Source organism: Ranitomeya variabilis, chromosome 4 (genome assembly GCF_051348905.1).
Source record: "Ranitomeya variabilis isolate aRanVar5 chromosome 4, aRanVar5.hap1, whole genome shotgun sequence".
Classification (NCBI taxonomy): domain Eukaryota; kingdom Metazoa; phylum Chordata; class Amphibia; order Anura; family Dendrobatidae; genus Ranitomeya; species Ranitomeya variabilis.
The window spans coordinates 711,811,907-711,828,458 of NC_135235.1; the positions used below are offsets into that span (position 1 = coordinate 711,811,907).

Below are 16,552 nucleotides of genomic sequence, written 5' to 3' on the forward strand. Positions count from 1 at the left end.
TCCGCTCCGTACACCTCGTACACACACGGCTCCGCTCCGTACACCTCGTACACACACGGCTCCGCTCCGTACACCTCGTACACACACAGCTCTGCTCCGTACACCTCGTACACACACGGCTCCGCTCCGTACACCTCGTACACACAGAGCTCTGCTCCATACACCTCGTACACACACGGCTCCGCTCCGTACACCTCCTACACACACGGCTCTGCTCCGTACACCTCGTACACACACGGCTCCACTCCATACTCCTCGTACACACACGGCTCTGCTCCGTACACACACGGCTCCGCTCCGTACACCTCGAACACACACGGCTCTGCTCCGTACACCCCGTACACACACGGCTCTGCTCCGTACACACATGGCTCCGCTCCGTACACCTCGTACACACACGGCTCCGCTCCGTACACCTCGTACACACACAGCTCTGCTCCGTACACCTCGTACACACAGAGCTCTGCTCCATACACCTCGTACACACACGGCTCTGCTCCGTACACCTCGTACACACACGGCTCTGCTCCGTACACCTCGTACACACACGGCTCTGCTCCGTACACCTCGTACACACACGGCTCTGCTCCGTACACCTCGTACACACAGAGCTCTGCTCCGTACACCTCGAACACACACGGCTCTGCTCCGTACACCTCGTACACACACGGCTCTGCTCCGTACACCTCGTACACACACGGCTCTGCTCCGTACACACACGGCTCCGCTCCGTACACCTCGAACACACACGGCTCTGCTCCGTACACCTCGTACACACACGGCTCCGCTCCGTACACCTCGTACACACACGGCTCTGCTCCGTACACCTCGTACACACAGAGCTCTGCTCCGTACACCTCGAACACACACGGCTCTGCTCCGTACACACACGGCTCCGCTCCGTACACCTCGTACACACAGAGCTCTGCTCCGTACACCTCGTACACACACGGCTCTGCTCCGTACACACACGGCTCCGCTCCGTACACCTCGAACACACACGGCTCTGCTCCGTACACCTCGTACACACACGGCTCCGCTCCGTACACCTCGTACACACACGGCTCTGCTCCGTACACCTCGTACACACACGGCTCCGCTCCGTACACCTCGAACACACACGGCTCTGCTACATCCACACTGTAAACCCCTCCTGACCCCACACATAAACTTCCCCTCATCCAGCACCATGACAACCAGCACAGCAGAGTCCTGCATACACTGAGGCCCCTGATCATGTGACCACTGACTCCTCCCCTCCTGTGACCTCATCACAGGTCCTGTGCACAGAGCAGCCGTATAGGTGGAGTGCGGGTCTGCGGGTGGAGGTCGGTGCTGGAGGCTCCATTATTCTCTATGTGGAGTGCGGCTCTGCGGGTGGAGGGTCCACACCAGAACTGTAGCAGGTAAAGACCCCAATATCCACAGGTGTCCCTTCTAATTGGGGGAAACTATCACCTCTAATAATCCTCGGACAGTTCTGACAAACACAGAAAAGTGCCCCTTTATGGAGGTGACAGAAAGTCTGTTTAGTCTCTTTAGCTCCATAGTATCAGCTCTAATCCAATGGTGAGAGAGCGATTTACCCTGAAGAGTCACAGATTGTGGGGTTGTTATAAAATGTTATATTTAGGGGGTTTTGTGTTGTCTCCTTATAAGAATCAAAAGAAAACCAAAAACAATACCAATGGAATCCTAGACTACAAAAACAAACCAAAACACAAGGATTCCTAAAATATAACTTTTAATAAACAAAGTTAAAATGCAAAGTTCTAAAATTGAGGACAATACAATGAAAATAAGTAACAAGGGAACTAACTGACCCCTATCAAAAACCCTACTCCTATCCACTACCTATTTGCGGGGGTAGGCACCCTAAGTTTCTGCGGTTGGTGCCCCCGCTCCTCGAAGACTGGCCCTGTTGGCCCTACAAATACCCTATAATACCTAGAAAGGTAATGTCACAATTACTTTTCTAGGTATTATAGGGTATTTGTAGGGCCAACAGGGCCAGTCTTCGAGGAGCGGGGGCACCAACCGCAGAAACTTAGGGTGCCTACCCCCGCAAATAGGTAGTGGATAGGAGTAGGGTATTGTCCTCAATTTTAGAACTTTGCATTTTAACTTTGTTTATTAAAAGTTATATTTTAGGAATCCTTGTGTTTTGGTTTGTCCTTATAAGAATCACAATGGTTTTGTTCCTTTTCGCTGATAGATACAAACGACTATGAAAGACGGGAACCAAGGAAACCTGTATTACTCTCATAGTACGGGGCCTCCACACAGTATTGTCGGGAAACCTCCATATAGAGGCCGGTGGGGATGGAGTCAGTGACCGACTCTGGACAAATCTGTTCCTAGAGCCGCAGTAGAAGATGAAGATGTCGTCCTCATCATGAAGTCGTTATTTCTCCTGTCACGTGTAATGAATATCTCCTGCAGTATTACTAATGCCGATTCCAGGGTCGGGAAATGAGACGAGAATTAGCGTTATGGAAGATGAGCCTATGAGGAACGTATTCAGCTGCCGACTGCGAGGGAGAAACTGCTTGTTGTCTGTGGCCTAAATATATAGGTTTTATTAGTAGATGGAAAGAAGAAAACTAAACACTGTAAAATAGCAAATATACCATTGCTGCTTGGGTCCCCTCCAGTCTCTGTATTTTCTGCTCAGTCCTAACGAAGTTATGATTCTTACAGCCAATCAGTCACCAAAGCAGTGAGTAACATAGGCAGTGATTGGCAGCATGGAGGAGATGTCTTAGTCAGCAATTCAACTTACGTTCCAGTCCATACAAGACTAGAGAGTACAAGATCTACAAGTTTTATCTTTTTATGTTTTCCATTATTATCGCCAGGATTTTTATGATGTTACATCGGCTCATCTTTTTCTCATTCAGGTCTCTACAATATCCAATCCTCTGTGAAGATCTACTATAGAAGAGAATTTTCCTGATTTACCCATCAAAGATGGATATGGACAGAGACAAGATGGTAGAGAGGATATTACACCTCACCCTAGAGATCCTCTTCCGGCTTACTGGAGAGGTGAGAGATTCTGATGACATCACATTACATCATTCTTATCTATGGAAATAACAGATGGACAGAACTGGAGAGGTGAGGACTCTGGAAATGTCTGTAGTGAGATTTATTAATGTGTCTCTCCATAACCAGGATTACACAGTAGTGAAGAAGACCTCTAGTGAACGCTGTCAGGACCCTGTGTCTGAGGGATGCGGAAGACCCCTGAGCCCAATCACGGGGCCTCCACCTCACCTCCTGATACATGAGGACATCAATGACCAGAAGATCCTAGAACTCACCTACAAGATGATTGAGCTGCTGACTGGAGAGGTGACACTGCTGGGAATGCTGGGACATTATACAGTAACGCTATGAAGGGATCGGGGGGATGACGGTGTCATTGTGTGTGTCAGGTTCCTATAAGGTGTCAGGATGTCGCCGTCTATTTCTCAATGGAGGAGTGGGAGTATTTAGAAGGACACAAAGATCTGTACAAGGACATCATGATGGAGGTTCCCCAGCCCCTAAAATCACCAGGTAATGGACTGGACTAAATACAGACGGCCTATAATTATCTGTATGTAAATAATGAATTCAGTCCCAGTATGTGTTTCTTCCAGATCTATCCAGTAGGAGGACAACACCAGAGAGATGTCCCCGTCTTCTTCTTCCACAGGACTATAAACAAGAAGATCCCAATGTTCCTCAGGATCATCAGGTAGATAGAGAGGTGTCATGAGATCTCCCCTATGATGTGTAGACAACTGTGAAGGTTTTGTGCTCAGTTTTGTTTTATCCACCATTATTATGTTTTGTTTTGTTTTTTTTATTATCGCTGACCGCACCCACTGAGAGAAGGGATCCGTCCCCAGTAACAGGAAACCTACAGATGAAAAGGGGCTCACCTCCTCAGTTGGTTTCTTGTTCCTGCGGGAACCTGCACAGGAAAGGTTACCTTGGCCTGTTCCTGCCACCTGTGCGGTGTCTGGGGAACGGCTGGGGCTGTGGCACCAGAAGCAGCGTCTGGAGATCCCTGCCTGTCAGTCTTCACCCTCGTCTGATAGTGGATGATGTGAGGCCAGGATCCGGAAGAGGCTGTCCTGGCTCACGCGGTGCAGTAGGACCAGACCGGCACTCATCTTGTGGAGGGGGATGCGTGCATCGGCTGCCCTTCTCTTCCATCGGGCAGTGCTTCCGGGTTTAGGCCCATGCATGCGCACTGCCCATTCAACATTACTGAACTGAAATTGCCTGGGTTCACTTCCAGGGGTCCGGGGAGGCTTGTTCCGGAGATGGACGGGCTGTAAGCATAAGATCCGGCGGCCTCCTGCTGCCAATGTGTCCCAAAGATGTCCTCTCCAGGAGAATCTGAGGTGCACCCACAGGTGGTGGAAGTGCAGCCGGACAGCAATTTCAATAACAGCAGTGGGCGCTCCCAAGAGGGCAACTCCACTAACAAGAGTGTACGGAGTAAGCTGTACCATCTAGAACTCGTGCTGTGCCTCCGCTTCCAGAACCGGTACCACATCACAGCTTCACTGGGTGAGTGTTACATAACTCTGCCTACTAAGCTGACTCACCTTCTTTCTGTGTACCTCCCTATCAGGCTAAGAAAACTAAAAAAGCCAAGCACAAAGAATGTGCCTTGTGCTCACAACCCCTTCCTGACCTCTATCTTAAAACACTGTGTCAGAGTTGTATCCGCCAGACTTTAGAGGAGGAGTCCTCAGTTAGATCCGCTGATATATGATTAATGATAAGAGAGGAACTTCAGTCCTTAGGATGTTCAAACAGGCATAAGAAACATAAGTCTAAAGCAAGGAGTGTTACCCCTGTCTCCAGTTCTGCTTCCAGTAGTGACCAGGCTGGATTCTCTGGTGCTTCTGATTCATTGTCATCTGGTGAAGAAGGGCTATCTTTTTTTTCCCATAGAGAGTATGGATAACCTGGTGAAATCAGTTAGAAATAGTTAGAAATACCATGGGGCTTTTAGAGGTGAAAGAGGTTAGATCTACAAAGGAAATTATGTTTGCAGGTCTCTCGCAGAAAAAGAGACGAGCTTTCCCGGTTATTGGTGTGGTGAAGGATTTGGTCAGGATGGAATGGAGCAAGCAGGGACAGCGCGAGGGTTCCTCCCTTCATCTTCCAGGAGGAGGTATCCCTTTGTCCCTTTGAGGAAGATGACCGGACAGCTTGGTCCAAGGTGGACTCCGCAGTGGCCTCGACTTCTAGACATTTTGTCCTGCCTGTAGAAGATTCTGTGGTCCTATCTGACCCTCTAGACAAGTGTTTCTCAACTCCAATCCTCAAGACCCACCAACAGGTCATGTTTTCAGGATTTCCTTAGTATTGCCCAGGTGATGGAATTAATGCTTGAGCAGGTAATGAAATTATCACCTGTGCAATACTAAGTAAATCCTGAAAACATGACCTGTTGGTGGGTCTTGAGGACTGGAGTTGAGAAACATTGCTCTAGACTGCAAAGCAGAGACATTACTTAAAAGATCATGGGAGTCCTGCACCAGAGCCTTTAGACTGGCTATATCCAGAACATGTACAAAAATTGTACATGTTCTGGATGAAATTGTACAAAGTCTAAATTGTGCACAATTCCATGCCAAGGTGAGTTCCTGTTTGGCAGTGTGCTCGATTAGATCCTCACCAAGGCGGGAAAGAGAAAGAAGGGGTTCCCTAAACAGTCTGTTCCGTCCTACAGGAGGGCCTTCAGAAAGTGACCATTCGGTAGAAGGTGGCCTTATGAAAACCGAGATCGCTGGGAGACAAAGGAGACCAAACAAAAAGGTGCCCATTTTAGCGGATCCTCTCCCAGGAAGAGTAATAAATTCCATTGACCTTGACCTCCTGTGGGCGGCAGGTTAAACATTTTTTGCCACAGATGGCGGGAGATCACTTCTAATCCCTGGACCCTGGGCTTAGTAACATCGGGGTTGAAACTAGAGTTTTGTCGAATCCCCTCAGATTCCTTTGTCATCACCTCTCTTAGATCCCCGGCACAACAGGAGGCTCTTGAGTTGGAGGTTTTATGTCTATTATCTAAGCATGTCCTGGTGGAGGTCCCGGGAGACCAGGAGGGAAGGGGATTCCATGGGTAGTGAAACCGTCCAGGATAGTTACTACGAATGCTAGCCCTGATGGATGGGGAGCTCATATGGACGATAACCTGGCCCAGGGGCAGAGGTCCATAGAGGAGGCTGTTGACTCCTCAAATCTAAAGGAATTAAAGGCAGTCAGTCATGCTTTACATCGCTTTCTCCCACAGCTGCGGGGGACGCATGTGAGAGTTTTGTCGGACAATACCATGTCAGTTGCATACGTAAATTGGCAAGGCGGAACTTGATCAAAATTGCTGATGTCTACTGTGGTGGATGTTCTCGATCTGGTCGAAGCCCATCTCTTGTCCCTCTCAGCCCTTCACATCAGGGGAGTGGAAAATCTTAAAGCGGCTTCCTCAGTCGCCATACGTTATATCAGAGAGAATGGGGTCTCAGTCACCAAGTATTCAGGAATTTAGCGGACTTGTGGGGACTTCCGAAAATAGACTTGTTTGCTACCAGGGACAACAGAAAGGTCCAAAGATTTGCCTCCCTGGACAGAGCAGATCAGCCGGAGTTGGTCGACTCCCTCCAGTTCCCTTGTCGCTTCAGTCTGGCCTATGCGTTTCCTCCAATGATGGTGCCTCCACAAGTCATCAGGAAGATCAGGGACGAGAGAGAAAGGGTAATTCTCTTTGCTCCTTTCTGGCCCAAGAGACCTTGGTTTTCATGGCTCAGAGCCATGTCCATATCCGACCCCTGGCTCTTCCCACCAGATCCGGGCCTGCTCTCTTGCAGTCCATTCTGTCATACTTGGGTTAGAGGTCTCCACTTGACGGCGTGGAACTTGAGGCAGTTGTTGAAATTAAGGGGGTTTTCTGACAACCTGATTAGTACCAGTCTGCAGAGTAGGAAAGAATCCACGACCAAGATATACAGTAGAGTGTGGAGGAAGTTCCTTAATTTTCATACTGGGCCTTTCTCTAGTGAGGTTCCAGTTGCTGCAATTTTCGAGGGTTGGGAGCTGGGTTTTTCAGTTAACACATTAAAGGATCAGATATCAGCTTTTGGGAGCCCTATCTAGTCGTAATATTGCAGGAGATAGATGGGTTGCACGGTTTATTTCAGCGTGTGAGCGTAGCGACTCTGTACACATTGCTCGCTTGCCTCCCTAGGACCTGAATCTGGTCCTTGATGCCCTGATAGGTCCGTCTTCTGTCTTGTCGCATGAAAGTACATATCATTAAAGTACATATTAAATATCCCTGAAGGCAGAGTACGGCTCTGTTTGTGTCTTTTCAGAGCCACAGGAAAGGGTTTGGAGTCACAAGGAGCACTTTATCACATTGGATCACAGATACAATCTGTCTGGCTTACTCAGCAAAGGGTGAAGGTCCTCCGGATGGAATAAGGGCACATTCGGCACGGGCTATGGCATTCTCCTGGGCTAAGAAGGCGGACATCTCGATTGATCTGATATGTAATGCTGCAACATGGTCTTCACCATCTATCTTTTACAGCCACTATAGACTCAATTTGTCATCTGACTTTGTTTTCGGGAGACCTGTCCTCAATACGGTGGTCCCTCCCAGATGATGGTTCTCTGTAAGTCTCTCAGTGGGTGCTGTCATGGCGAGAATAAAAAAGGATTACTTACCGGTAATTGTATTTTATGGAGTCCATGACAGAACCCACTTCCCTCCCTTAGTAGCACATAATAGAGATGTGTATGTATTTCACTCGGGTGATGGTAGTATACGTTGAAGTATATGTTTATACATATTGAGTAGTTTTTATGAAGATGTTCTAATGTTTTCTTGGCGGTTCCTCTTGTACTCTGTAATCCAACTGAGGAGGAGAGGGGGACCACCCCTTTTTATCTGTAGGCTTCTTGTTCCTGGGGGTGGATCCCCTCTCTCAGTGGGTGCTATCGTGGACTCCATAAAATACAATTACTGGTAAGTAATCCGGTTTATCCAGTTTGTAATAAGAACGGTGGAGATGGCAGGATTAGAGCTGATCATAGATGTGACTTCTCCATCTGTCTGTGACTTTTACAATATTTGTTTCAGTGTGAAGATCTGACCCGTATTAATACTACAGAGACGTATGTGAGGGGTGATGACGAGTGGTGTAAAGAGGAGATTCCTACATATGACTACCCAGGTGAGTAGTAACCACTAAATGCAGAGAAGTCACAGATTCTTCTCAGCCACTGTCTGTGGCTGTTTTATCGGTGGTGTAGTCTGGCTGGATCACAATCGTGTGATCACCATTTTGCCTCGAGACCACAACATTCTCCTCCACCCAAAACTGTTCAAATGACTTTGGACTTTAAAAGCCCTTTTCTATAGAATATATAGCCTGGAGGGCCAACCTACACCCTGAAATTAGGAGACGATGGTCGTAACCTGCCCAGATCTGTAAACTCAAATGACAGTGTACGTAGAATGTGCTGACAAGTTAGAAAATCACTTGAAGAAAAATACTATGATGGGCCTGTAAGAGAAATTGGAGGGTAATGATGCTGTTGGCTTCCTATAACCTGTTATCTTATTGGATGAATTTACCTTCTTCCCCTTCTGTGCTGCTGAATGTGCTCATATGGTCCCCACAAGACCAGGTCCAGTCTTTCTGGACAAACTTTGCTTTTATGATCGACAACATTAAATGTGCAGTGAGGGCCTAGTGTGAATTTCTGTACTGTAAGGGTATGTGTCCACGTTCAGGATTGCATCAGTATTTGTAAGCCAAAACCAGGAGTGGGTGATAAATGCAGAAGTGGTGCATATGTTTCTATTATACTTTTCCTCTATCTGTTCCACTCCTGGTTTTGGCTTACAAATACTGATGTAAAATCCTGATGCAATCCTGAACGTGGACACATACCCTAACAGTTTCCCTTTTATACTGAATTTTCAATTTTACCTCTCGCCACGACAGCACCCACTTGAGAGAGGGACCCGCCCATAGGAACAGGAAACCCACAGAGATAAAAAGGGCTGTCCCCCTCTCCTCCTCAGTTGGTTTCCTGTTCCTATCAGAAATCCCTGGATTCCTACAGATGGAGGTGGTTGGAGCACCTCCAGATTACCTGAGCCTGTGCACCTGCCTGTGTGGTCCTCTCGATGACAGCAGGGGCTGCGGCATCAGTAGTAGCGGCGGGGGAGCCACTGCATGCAGCCTCCCCCCTCGTCTGTTCACCATTCGGCAGGTTCCGGACAACAAAGCCCGGCCTATGGAGGAGGCATGTGTGTGGGGCCGATCTTCCAGTTACCAGCGGTGGAGTGCAGTGCTAGAAGGCGGCGGAGGCTGCATCGTACGGGTAAGTCCATGCTGCTTCATTGAACCGGAAGTGGTCGGAGCACTTCCGGTTCGCGGCGGGCGGCGCGCTGCAGATGACCGCGCAATTCAAATGGCTGTCCCCGGCGCATGATGAGCATCCACCAGCGGTGGAGCAAGATAGCGCTGTCAAAATCAGCACTAAGGGTTCAAAATCATCGGCAAAAAGGAGTTGTCGTTCCATGGAAGGATCTGACACTCGCATGAGAAGTAAAACGAGGAGTAGAGATGCAGATCTACTCAGACCCCACACAGTGTGTCCACCTCCAGAACCGGTATGATGATGATGAAGATGATAGCTTCACTGGGTGAGTGTTTATGATCCTCTACCTATAAGCTGATCCCTTCCTTCTCTGCCTCTCCCCTTAGGCTAAGAAGACCAATAAATCTAAGTATAAGGAGTGTGCCCTGTGTATGCAACCCGTGCCCGACACGTATCTTAAAAGGTTGTGTCAAAGCTGTATAGATCAGACCTTACAGGATGAGGCGGCTGTTACGACCACAAATATCAGAGCCATAAAAAGGCAGGTGATCCAGTATCTGGGATCAAAATCCCTAAAGAAACATGGAAGTAAGCGCCTTTCTCCCGTTTCCAGTTCAGAGTCTGAAGAGGGCTTAATCTGATCCTTCAATACCTCAGGATCATCTCCCAGCTCTTCTGAGGATGAAGGCGGAGCATGTTTTCCAGTCGACAGTATAGACAACCTTATAAAATCCGTTAGGAACACTATGGGGTGTCCAGATACTAAGGAGGTCAGGTCGGTTCAGGACATCATGTTTGCAGGACTAGGTCAGAAAAAACTGCGTGCCTTTCCAGTCATATCCGCTATTAAAGACCTTGTCAAAAAAGAATGGTACAAACAGGGCAAAGGGTTTCTCCCATCATCTTCCAGAAGGCGTTACCCTTTTAGTGATGAGGAATTAGCAGTGTGGTCTAAAGTCCCTAAGGTAGATGCAGCGGTAGCATCCACCTCAAAGCAATCTTCCCTTCCGGTAGAAGATGCAGGAATCTTACTAGATCCACTAGATCGTAAGACTGCAGCTCTCCTTAAAAGATCTTGGGAGACGAACACGGGAGCCTTTAAACCGGCCATATCAGGCACATGCACAGCTAGGTCACTATTAGTTGGATAGACCAGCTGGAGCAACAGGTAAAAGGCAAGATCACAAGAGAAAAAATTCTCCAGACAGTTCCACTGATCAGAAGTGCTGCGGCATTTTTAGCGGACGCTTCAGCGGATTCTCTCCGTCTGGCAGCGAGATCAGCAGGCCTGGTCAATGCGGTTCGTCGAGCCCTCTGGCTGAAAGGATGGAAGGGGGATGCACAGTCAAAATCCAGACTATGTACAATCCCGTGCCAGGGTGAGTTCCTGTTTGCAAAGGTTCTTGACGACATACTCAATAAAGCAGGAGAAAGAAGGAAGGGATTTCCTAAACAGTTTCTTCCTTCTTATAGGAGAGCGTTAATAGAGTAGTCACAAACATTTTACATGTACGAATATATAATCAATATTCTATCAGAAGAAAATTTACTGTGAATGTCACCTGCATGCATGTCAGGACTATAATCAGGAAAAGTGCCAAAACTCCATATATAAACATCACAAAAAACGCAGTTAAATGCTCCCATAAAATGTATAAGTTTATTTAGAAACCAATAAAACATATATCAAAACAGAGGACAGATTAATCGATAACAATGAGGGGAAGTGAAGCGCTATGTGGCGGTACAAGTTGCCCAAGGACTACAAGGCTCCATCACTGCACAACCATACCAATGATTATAATTAATAAATAAACGACCCATGGCCATATCAAGTAGAAAGGATCAATATCCCTATGTATGGAAGCATAATAGCAATACACCGGGGTCCGGGGTGGACTCTAGGCTTCCCGCTGTAACACATACCAGGTATTATTATTGTTGCATATTTAGATGCATGTGGCCATGATTTGTGTATTGCTATTATGCTTCCATACATAGGGATATTGATCCTTTCTACTTGATATGGCCATGGGTCGTTTATTTATTACCGTATATACTGGAGTATAAGCTGAGATTTTCAGCCCACTTTTTTGGGCTGAAAGTCCCCCTCTCGGCTTATACTCGAGTCATACCCAGAGGTCGGCAGGGGAGGGGGAGCGAGGGCTGTCTAAAAATACTCACCTAGTCCAGGCGCGGTCCCTGGCTTCCCCGGCGCTGGCAGCAGCAGCTTCAGCTTCTTCCTGTACTGAGCTGTCACATGGTACCGCTCATTACAGTAAATGAATATGCGGCTCCACCTCCCATGGGGGTGGAGCCGCGTACTCATGACTGTAATGGGCGGTAACGGTGACCGCTCAGTACAGTTAGAAGCTGCAGCGCCGGGGAAGCAGGGACTGCACAGCGCCAGGACCAGGTGAGTATACGGGGAGGGGAGCGCAGCGCTGTGCGATAGTCACCTTTCCTCGTTCCGGGCGCCGCTCTGTCTTCAGCAGTGACTCTCAGGTCCGAGGGCGCGGTGATGTAGTTAGTGTGCGCCCTCTGCTGAACGTCGGTGCTGAACATGGAGTGGCGCTGGAACGAGGTGCGGGTGACTTGAAAGTGCCGGGGTCCTGAGCGACGGAGAGAGGTGAGCATGTGATTTTTTTTTTTTATTTTTCTTTTTTTATCGCAGCAAATGGGGCAAATATCTGTATGGGCATCTATGGGGCCATAATGTTTGTGCAGCACTATATGGGGCCATAACGTTTCTGCAGCACTATATGGGGCCATAACGTTTGTGCAGCACTATATGGGGCCATAATGTTTGTGCAGCACTATATGGGGGCCATAACATTTGTGCAGCACTATATGGGGGCCATAACGTTTGTGCAGCACTATATGAGGCAAGTGTCTGTATGGGGCCATAATTAACGTTTGTAGGGCACTACAGTATATGGGGCAAGTGTCTGTATGGAGCATCTTATAGGGCCATAATCAAGGTTTTTGCAGCACTATATGGGGCAAATATCTTTATAGAGCATCTTATGGGGCCATAATCAGCATTTGTGCAGCATTATATTGGGCAAATGTGTCTATGGAGGATCTTATGGGGCCTTTATTAACCTTTATGCAGGATTATATGGGGCATATTTTAATATGGAACATCTTATGGGGCCATCATAAACTGCATGGAGCAATATATGGGGCTCCTGATTCAATATGAATATTCAAAAACACTTAACCTACTGATGTCTCAATTAATTTTACTTTTATTGGTATCTATTTTTACTTTTGACATTTACCCTAGGCTTATACTCGAGTCATTAAGTTTTCCCAGTTTTTTGTGGCAAAATTAGGGGGGTAGGCTTATACTTGGGTCGGCTTATACTCGAGTATATAAGGTAATTATAATCATTGGTATGGTTGTGCAGGGATGGGGCCTTGTAGTCCTTGTGCAACTTGTACCGCCACATAGTGCTTCATTTCCCCTCATTGTTGTCCATTAATCTGTCCTCTGTTTTGATATGTTTTATTGGTTTCTAAATAAACTTATACATTTTATGGGAGCATTTAACTGCGTTTTTGTGATGTTTATTTATAGGAGAGCGCTTAGAAGACGGCCATTTAACAGGAAAAGGCCGTATGAGCCACAAAGGGATCGCTGGGAAACAAAGGAAACAAAACAGAAAGGTGCCTTATTTAGTTATCCCGAAACATCCAGACGTGGTAGATACCATCAGTAATGAAATCCCAGTGTTTGGAAGACTGAAATATTTTCACCACAAATGGGAATGCATAACTTCAAACCAGTGGATCCTTCGTCTAGTAAAATCCGGACTAAAATTAGAATTTTCCCAACTACCAAGGGATAATTTTATTGTAACATCACTGAGAGCGCCGGAACAGCAAGAAGCGCTTCAGTCAGAAATTCTGAGTCTTTTGGCTAAGAATGTTCTTATAGAAGTACCAAAGCATCAGGAAGGGAGAGGATTTTATTCCTCTTTGTTTCTGGTTCCTAAACCGGATGGTTCTTTTCGTACTATAATTAACCTAAAAAGATTAAATTCCTTTTTGCATGACCACACCTTCAAGATGGAGTCAATAAGGTCCACTGTTAAATTTTTGTTTCCTAGATGTTTCATGACTGGTCTAGATTTGAAGGATGCGTACTACCATCTTCCCATCTATGCAGAACATCAACAATACCTCAGAGTGGCGGTCAACCTACAGGGCCGGATCCGTCACTTCCAATTTACGGCTATGCCATTCGGCCTTTCCATGGCTCCTCGGGTTTTCACAAAAGTCATGCTCGTGGTGATGGCTTATCTGTGTCATCAGGATACGTTAATCGTACCTTACCTAGATGACTTTTTAATAATTGCAAATTCAGCCTCGCAATGTAAAGAACGTTTGGCTAATACCATTTCATCTTTGCAGGCTTTAGGTTGAATTGTGAACTTCAAAAAATCCAGGCTTCAACCAGAAACACTTCAGTCCTTCCTAGGACTAATCTTGGACTCTGTAAGTCAAAAATGTTTCTTACCAGAATCCAAAAAATTAACCATAATTTCAAAAGTTACTATGGCAAGGTCTAATCCTCAAATGTCCCTAAGAGATGCCATGTCTCTTTTAGGCTTACTCTCCTCCTGCATCCCTGCGGTTCAATGGGCCCAATATCATACTAGGGCCTTGCAACATGAGATTCTGTATGCACAATCACACTGTCAGGGTCCTTTAAATACAAAAATTACCCTATCAAAAGACATGATTAATTCACTGCATTGGTGGTTAGATAAAAATCATTTCTCCAGAGGTGTCTCATGGACAATAATCCCCTCTAAAATAGTCACCACTGACGCAGGCCCAGAGGTGTGGGGAGCCCATTTCAGTAAAAATATAGCTCAAGGTTGCTGGAATACGGTAGAGATTCAGCAGTCCTCCAACTGGAAGGAACTAAAAGCGGTTAATTATGCCTTAAATGCTTTCCTTCCTCAGCTCCAAGGATCCCATATGAGAATCCTATCAGACAACACAACATCCGTCGCATATTTAAATCGTCAAGGCGGAACGCGATCAGGAAGTCTGTCTTCAGCGGCAAACATTTTCAACCTAGCAGAACCCAATTTTCTGTCACTCACGGCTCTCCATATTAGAGGAGTAGAAAATTCAAATGCCGACTTCCTAAGCCGCCATGCACTCCGCCAAGGAGAATGGACTCTCAATCCTCAAATATTCAGGAGCATAGTGAAGATATGGGGTCTTCCACAAATAGACCTGTTCGCCACCAGAAAAAAACAGACAAGTGCAGATGTTCGCCTCTTTAAATGTAGTAGATCATCCAGACATAATAGACTCGCTCCAGTACCCGTGGAACTATGACCTAGCCTATGCCTTTCCTCCAATGATGCTGATTCCGTTGGTCATCAAGAAGATAAGGGAAGAAAAGGCCAGGATCATTCTGATAGCACCATTCTGGCCAAAAAGGCTTTGGTTCTCTTGTCTTCGAGCGATGTCAGTTTGCGATCCCTGGATTCTGCCAGTGATCCCAGACCTACTGTCTCAGGGTCCATTTTACCATCCACAAGTGAAAGGTCTTCACCTAACGGCGTGGAACTTGAGAGGCAAATACTGACATTAAGAGGGTTTTCTCAAGAACTAATTAACACCTTAATGTAAGCAGGAAGAAATCTACAACTTTAATATACAGTAGAGTATGGAAAAAGTTCCTGACTTTCTATACAAAACCCTTCTCTAGCAAGGTTCCTATTAAAGCCATCCTAGAGTTCCTACAAAAAAGCCATGCATTGGGTTTGTCAGTCAATACGTTAAGGGTTCAGGTGTCCGCTTTAGGAGCCCTCTATAGTGCTAACATAGCGGGGGACAGGTGGATAGCAAGATTCATTAGAGCATGCAAAAGATGTACCCTAGTACATATCCCACGTTTACCTCCCTGGGACTTGAATCTAGTTCTTGATGCTTTAAGTGAACCCCCTTTTGAGCCCTTACATTCTATTCCTCTAAAAAATCTCACGTATAAGGTAGCCTTATTGATAGCCTTGACCTCGGCCAGAAGAGTAGGGGACATCCAAGCTCTCTCCATAGACCCTTCTTTCTTAATGATATACCAGGACAGGGTGGTTCTCAAGCCTGATCCATCATATCTTCCCAAAGTAGCATCCTATTACCATAGATCTCAAGAGATCGTGTTGCCTTCCTTTTATGACAATCCATCAAATCCAGAGGGAAGAGAAGCTACATACAGTGGGGTAAAAAAGTATTTAGTCAGTCAGCAATAGTGCAAGTTCCACCACTTAAAAAGATGAGAGGCGTCTGTAATTTACATCATAGGTAGACCTCAACTATGGGAGACAAACTGAGAAAAAAAAATCCAGAAAATCACATTGTCTGTTTTTTTATCATTTTATTTGCATATTCTGGTGGAAAATAAGTATTTGGTCAGAAACAAAATTTCATCTCAATACTTTGTAATATATCCTTTGTTGGCAATGACAGAGGTCAAACGTTTTCTGTAAGTCTTCACAAGGTTGCCACACACTGTTGTTGGTATGTTGGCCCATTCCTCCATGCAGATCTCCTCTAGAGCAGTGATGTTTTTGGCTTTTCGCTTGGCAACACGGACTTTCAACTCCCTCCAAAGGTTTTCTATAGGGTTGAGATCTGGAGACTGGCTAGGCCACTCCAGGACCTTGAAATGCTTCTTACGAAGCCACTCCTTCGTTGCCCTGGCGGTGTGCTTTGGATTATTGTCATGTTGAAAGACCCAGCCACGTTTCATCTTCAATGCCCTTGCTGATGGAAGGAGGTTTGCACTCAAAATCTCACGATACATGGCCCCATTCATTCTTTCATGTACCCGGATCAGTCGTCCTGGCCCCTTTGCAGAGAAACAGCCCCAAAGCATGATGTTTCCACCACCATGCTTTACAGTAGGTATGGTGTTTGATGGATGCAACTCAGTATTCTTTTTCCTCCAAACACGACAAGTTGTGTTTCTACCAAACAGTTCCAGTTTGGTTTCATCAGACCATAGGACATTCTCCCAAAACTCCTCTGGATCATCCAAATGCTCTCTAGCAAACTTCAGACGGGCCCGGACATGTACTGGCTTAAGCAGTGGGACACGTCTGGCACTGCAGGATCTGAG

At 46.5% G+C, this 16,552-nt stretch overlaps 1 protein-coding gene across 1 annotated transcript in view; it reads left to right on the forward strand.

The window, feature by feature from the left end:
- The first annotated feature begins 1,292 nt into the window (after positions 1-1,292).
- Positions 1,293-16,552, forward strand: part of LOC143768228 (uncharacterized) — a 36,179-nt gene continuing 20,919 nt past the window's right edge. The window contains exons 1-6 of the mRNA XM_077256921.1: positions 1,293-1,406; positions 2,901-3,048; positions 3,178-3,357; positions 3,441-3,564; positions 3,648-3,745; positions 8,153-8,246. Of these exons, the coding sequence (XP_077113036.1) occupies positions 2,971-3,048; positions 3,178-3,357; positions 3,441-3,564; positions 3,648-3,745; positions 8,153-8,246 (574 nt within the window). The 5' untranslated portion in view covers positions 1,293-1,406; positions 2,901-2,970. The remainder of the gene's footprint in view (positions 1,407-2,900; positions 3,049-3,177; positions 3,358-3,440; positions 3,565-3,647; positions 3,746-8,152; positions 8,247-16,552) is intronic.